This window comes from Indicator indicator, chromosome 10, assembly GCF_027791375.1.
Source record: "Indicator indicator isolate 239-I01 chromosome 10, UM_Iind_1.1, whole genome shotgun sequence".
Lineage (NCBI taxonomy): Eukaryota > Metazoa > Chordata > Aves > Piciformes > Indicatoridae > Indicator > Indicator indicator.
In genome coordinates this window covers 32,521,133-32,527,281 of record NC_072019.1, presented here as the reverse complement: position 1 = coordinate 32,527,281, position 6,149 = coordinate 32,521,133, and the positions used below count along the sequence as shown (strand labels likewise).

The 6,149-nt window shown below is 38.9% G+C and overlaps 1 protein-coding gene across 6 annotated transcripts in view; it reads right to left on the bottom strand.

Annotated features, from left to right (window-relative positions):
• Positions 1-749: 749 nt before the first annotated feature.
• The window catches only part of PTBP2 (polypyrimidine tract binding protein 2), a 57,065-nt gene continuing 51,665 nt past the window's right edge, over positions 750-6,149 (bottom strand). For 2 of the 6 annotated variants that reach the window (XM_054384661.1, XM_054384664.1), the window contains 6 exons: positions 5,736-5,875; positions 4,200-4,233; positions 3,568-3,660; positions 2,091-2,307; positions 1,559-1,636; positions 750-1,420 (listed from right to left, as the gene is read on the bottom strand). In XM_054384661.1, the coding sequence (XP_054240636.1) occupies positions 1,291-1,420; positions 1,559-1,636; positions 2,091-2,307; positions 3,568-3,660; positions 4,200-4,233; positions 5,736-5,875 (692 nt within the window). In that variant the 3' untranslated portion in view covers positions 750-1,290. Of the gene's footprint in view, positions 1,424-1,558; positions 1,637-2,090; positions 2,308-3,567; positions 3,661-4,199; positions 4,234-5,735; positions 5,891-6,149 lie in introns of all 6 variants that reach the window. The other 4 variants (XM_054384665.1, XM_054384663.1, XM_054384660.1 and 1 more) reach the window with 3 other exon arrangements.

Below are 6,149 nucleotides of genomic sequence, written 5' to 3'. Positions count from 1 at the left end.
CTATATAGTAACAGAATCTATGGATCTTTAAACTAAGTACATCAATTTCAAAAAGTATTGGTCATTCAAACAGAATCGAGGTAGCAGTTCAGGCTGACAGAACTGCTTGCAAATTAACTGGGTCTGTAGATTCTGAGTCATGTTCATAGTAAAGTCAGATCAGTTTCTAAATACAAAATATTCTGAAGAGATTTATTAAAACTGAATATTACAATGCAAGGTAAATTAAGACTAAAGGCACATAAACTTTGGTCCCACCTGGTTGTCAGTTTTAGAAAAACTGCCACAAAATTTCCTGCAAGCACTTGCAGCCCACTTCCTTCAGCACTGAAAAATACATGCACCAGTCCTCAACTAGCTTGACCAGTCTGTACATGCTCAGAAATCCACAACCATATTCCATATCTTAATTACAAACTAAAGATGCCAAGATATATTGAAATGCACATAAGTCATGTCAACTTCAAAAAACATCTATGAAAAATATTCAGCCACAAACAAGGACATTACTTAGTGCTGACATTTATATGATACATCCCACAAGAGTGTGTACAAAAAGGTTAAGATTCCACAATGCTCTTCACGTAGGGCTCAAAGTCACAGAAGTCGCTTTCTGTCCTTTAAGAAATTAATATTCTGTACCTTGTTAATTTTAACTAATGCCTACATTCAGAACTGAATCTAGACCAGAACCATGAAATACAAAAGGCTTTAAAAAAAAAAAAACAAAAGCAAAACCAGAAAGAGCACAAAGCAAAAAATCAGAACTCAAATAGCCTCATTTTACTCTTTCAGCAGATCTTACTCCAAGAAAAATAAGTGACAAGCCAGCAGATTAAAAAAAAAAAAAAAATCTATCAAGCAGGAGAAACAAAAGCTTAACCTTTTTACACACTCCTGCCTAAACATATTTAAATTATCATGTAACAATGTGCCCCAGACAACCAAATTTGCTTTTTTTCCACTAGTTATGCAATTCCAGCAGTACTAGTTTTCCTTTTTTAAGGCACGTTGAAAAACTGTGGTATCAACTTGAAATCTTTGAAACAAAACGATGGTGTACCTAAACAACAGCTGAGTAACAGCAGTTAGCATCACTGCTTCTTCAGAGGTTTGGTTTTTTTAATTCTATTTTTTTTTAAACCAAGGAATGGTAACAGAATGAAAAACAAAAGAAAAACAAAAGAAAAAAAGAAAAACAGAAGACAAACTCTGGTCCCCACTTTCCTGAACAGTCAATAGGTGACAACACCAAACAATACAATATACCCTCCTTTTCAATCTGCCTTTTTAAATAGTTGACTTTGAGAAAGAAACTCTCAGATGGTGATTTTCTCCCAGATTGTAATTGTGAAGATCAATCAAAGCCTGAATAGCTTCTTCCACTGTTGACATCTGAAGAAGAGCCATCTTGTGATCTCTTCTGAAACAAAAGAGTGGATTAGGAACTCAAACAGTACAGGGGTGGTGCTTAACACTTGCTATCCTCTATGCACATTTCCTTCAGACGTGCTGCAAACCCACTTTCTTAAAAGTTAAGTGCAGAAAAATTACTTACTGGAAAAATTTAAATGCTTTCACAGTGCCTCCAGTGTTAGCAAACAGTGTGCGGAGATCCTCTTCTGCTACCGATGGTCTATAAACAGACAAAGAAAAGCAGAAGCAAGAAACTGTCAGTCACAGAATCACAGAATGTTAGAGTTTGGAAGGGACATTCAGATATCATTGGTTCCAACCCCCCTGCTAAAGCAGGATCACCCAGGAATGCATCCAGGTGGATCTTGAAAGTCTTCCAGAGAAGGAGACTCCACAACCTCTCTGGGCAGCCTGCTCCAGGGCTCTGTCAGCCTCACTGCAAAGAAGTTTCTCCTCATGTTGAGATGAAACCTTCTGTGTTCAAGTTTGTACCCATTGTTCCTTAGCTTATTCCTGTGCACCACCCAAAAGAGCCTGGCCCCCTCCACTTGACAGCCACCCCTCTGATGTTGATAGACATTGATCAGATCCCCTCTCAGTCTTCTCTCCCCAGGTCAGTTCCATGTGTCGTGGTTCCCATTCACACCCCTGGCTTAGGAAGAGCCGACACTTACGGAATATTGGAGAGGTGAAGCGTTGCAGAAGGAGGGAATATGTTCTGAAAGTTTTTTGAGCCTGGCTTTTTGAAGCGATGCAGAGGTGAATTACCAAAATCTTTTGTCAGTCCTTGGTCGTCAAGCCCCTCCCGAGGTAGTTGTACTGTCTGGTGTTTAGAAAGGGTAACCCGGATAATCTTCCCATACATCTTTTGCCCGTTCAGATGGCTCATGGCTGAAAAAGACAGGAGGTTTACTCAATTCAGTGTCACTTCTCCATAGTTTGTGGTGCACCACACAAGCAAACACGAAAACACCCACGTAAAGCAAAGGGTCAACGAGCTGAAAGACTGGAATCAACACATAGGTAGGTGCTGGCCTTTGCTCACAGTGCTGTGGTGGTGGTGATGGTGTCACAGGGAAAAATGTGATTTAAATGTGTTATGGCTGCTCCCTAGAGGTGTTCAAGGCCAGGCTGGATGGGACCTTGAGCAATCTGGTCTAGTGGAAGGTGTCCCTGCCCATAGCAGAGGGCTTGGAACTAGATCTTGAAGGTCCCTTCCAACCCAAACCATTGTATGAATCTATGAAACTAGGTCTGCAGGAACTGGGTGAGTATTTAAAATTATTTAAAGGCCATCATGTACGATTCAGATGCTTCATTCACTTAGCACATTGCGCAGATGTTCTGGAAAACAAGTTGTCATGGTTTGAGGCAGGTGCCTTTTTAAAAAAATAACAAACAAAAACAAAACCAGAGTTGAGTCCTCCAAGAGGATCAGAAAGGTCCAGGGAAAGGACCGGAAAATTGCAACTTTGCTATTCAATCCTATAATGCTGCATCTCTATAAATACGGCTGCAAAGTTATTGTCTCTCTCTTTCTTCCCTTTCTCCCCCCTGGACACAGTGAGCTACCTTATCTGGCATGGGGGGAGGATGGCTCTAATTTTATCTGTGGCCTTCAAGGACTGACTAATTTTTACTGTACAATCTTGGCCTGTTTAGGTCTAATGCCAGGGACCAGGGAGAGGCAGTTTCAGGCCTGGCCAGCCTGCATCCAGCCTAGCAATCGGGGGGAAGAAAGAGTCCTGGGGCTGATGTTTCGACCCCGGGTGGGGAGAGGAAGAGACAAGCAACTGAGGATTTGTGGTTTAGTCTGGTTGGGAGAAGGTTTTTTTGGGGTTTCTATGTACCTTGTATATGTATTAGGTGTTAAGGATTCATGTATTCTGTATTTTCCTGCATATTTTTGAACACAATTTCTGTATTTCTCTCCCATTCAACAAGAGACTCTTATTTTACTTCCTTTGGGAATAAAGGTATTTCTGTCTGCTCTTTGAATTCAGACACAGGCAATGAAGTTCTGGATCTGATGAGCAACAAGGATACAACACAAAACTGGCAAATGTAACCATGATTAAGTTCACCTGATTTTACACAGCACAATTCAAAGTACTTAGACTAACAGGAATATAAAAAGAAAACTAATCTTACCCAGCTGTGACTGGTTTCCATCAGCCATCTGTATAAGAGCACTGTCTTTCTTATTGTACAAAATCTTCACACGCTGCACATCACCATAAACACCTTTTCAAAGCCACAGGTAGCCCAAAAGAAAAAGTGCATTTTAAAGCTGGTCATCTAAGCAGTATCTTCTGACATAGCAATGGAACATCCAGACAGCAACAAGATCACTCACTCAAACTCAACACTCTCACAAATGAATAAAGGAGATAAAGATTTCGAATAGTGAATTTTGAAAAGAATAATTTCTGATAAACCCTCAAAGCTATGTGAATGATATTAAATTAACAACCATGCAAAAATATATTAGCATGCATTAAAAGAAAAAAAAAACAAAAAACAAAAAAACAAACCAAAACTGTGTCTATGGAGAGTTTTAAACAGCAAAATAAAAACAGCAACAGATTTACTATTCAACTTTAAGCCAAAGTGCTAGCTACGAGTAAGAATTAAGATGAAACAAAATAAAACCAACCAAAAGAAAAAAAAAAGAACAACAACCAAAAAAAAAGGAACCAAAAAACCAAAGAAAACCAAAATCAAACCAAACCAAAAACCAAAGCCAAATCAATAATAAAAGTATAGTGCTAACAATAACATACCGAAGAGGGTAAACAGACTTTGGGGCGTAACCATCTTTAGAAGGAGAGAAGAGCAAGCAGCGTAAGACAAGAAGAGAGAAGAGTCGAGGAAGAGCGGAGATGAACAGATCATCCATAACGAAGGGTGGTTCCCGCAGAATGGTGAGGTGGTCATGGATCATGGTTTCAAGGCGGTTAATTGGGGCAAGTTGGTCCGAGGAACATTTTGTTCAAGCACAGAAGCATGAACATAGGGAATGAAAGACAGGGAACGTAGACGAAGACGAGAAGGGTAAGACAGGGAAGGGCATGGGAATTTGGGTAAAGACAAGGAAAGGGAAGTTGAACACAAAGGGAAAAGGATGAAATGGGGAAGGGAATACAGCAATGCAGAAGAGAAAAAAAAATAAGGAAGTGGGGAACAAAAAAAAAATAAAATATAGGTCAGTACATAGGAAATGCAGGAATTTGGTCAGAAAATGGTTGGTTTATGTACTGTACAAGAAAAACTGAGTAAATGTAGTCACCCAAGACAAATATGGGTAAAGTACATTCATATAAAGAGTAAACTACAGCATTTCATCTCAACGTGAACATAAATTTAAAAAAAGCATGCAATAGAAATTTTAAATGTGGAACTTTAAACTGCGTAAGCATGGCTGGCTATGAAATGCAGGCAAAAAAAAATAAAATCTTTCACAATGGCACTCTGACCCAAAACATTTTCACATGCAAGACTGTGGATAACAAAATAGTACCAGACCATAAAAAAAAAAAAAAAAAAAAAAGCTTAATGATTTACAGTGACAGAGGCCAGCTAAAAACGGAACAGCTTAACTGATACAAACTTCCCACATTTCATACCGGCGTTCACAGCCATCAAAATAAAATGTAAAGGATGGTAACTCAAAACTAAAACCCCTTTACACTGCCCAGTTAGCAAGAAAGATACAGTTAACTTGAAAAGGCCTGGCCAATTGTTTTCTCAATTTTTTTTTTTCCCCCAAGGGCAAATGAGTAACTGCAAAGAAAAAAAAATTGACTAAGGGAAACTGGGAGAGTGCCTCGTCAAGATCATTGGGAGAACCTTCAAAGAAAAATGTGTTAGAGCAGTTCTCGTAAATTAAGACCTCAAAATGGGAGATACAAGCATGAAATGAAATAGTAATCAGGAGAAACAAAACAGAAGTTCTACTTGATGTGATTCTAATTACAACAGAAAGCAGAGTTGCTGCTTTGAAAAAAAAATAATAAAGCTTTCAATTCAAACGTCAAACGAGCAGCAGTTACCACATTTTTCTGAGAAAAAAATCAGGTAGCTGACTATCAAAGGGTATTTACAGCTGTTAGCTACCTGGGAAAACAAAAGTATTTAACAATAATGGCTTGAAAAATTAACTTTGTAATATTAAAAAAAACCAACCAAACAAAAAGAGCAGAACTACTCTGATCTTAAAATCCAAAAGTAACGAGGCTAAATGCAAAGAAATTATAAAATACTGACAAATGAAGGGTGACTAAGGGGAGAGGGCACAGACACTACATTGTTTCACTGACCTCTTCATTTAAATTGCTGACCAGGAGGACTGTGTTGCCACCAGCTGAAACTCCAGGCATTCCCACACGGCCAGCAGCAGCAGCTGCAGCTGCAGCAGCAGCATTTGGAATAGCCAAAGGACTCAGAGCTCCTGGAACAGCTGCAACAGGAAGCCCTAATTTTAAAATAAAGCATGTTTTACGAAACACACACAAGTCGTCTAAAAACAAACACAAAATGCACCTATCAGCACAAGTGTTGCATACAGCACTCTACAAAGCACACCAAGTAGTCCAAAGGCTTGTGAAACGGGTTGTTAAATCCAATCAAGTGGAAATGTGAGGTTATTTTCTTTTTTAGATTGATATAAAGTCTTCAAAGAAATGACAAGGTGTAAAACATGCTCTTTGCAAATAAACACTCATGTGCACCAA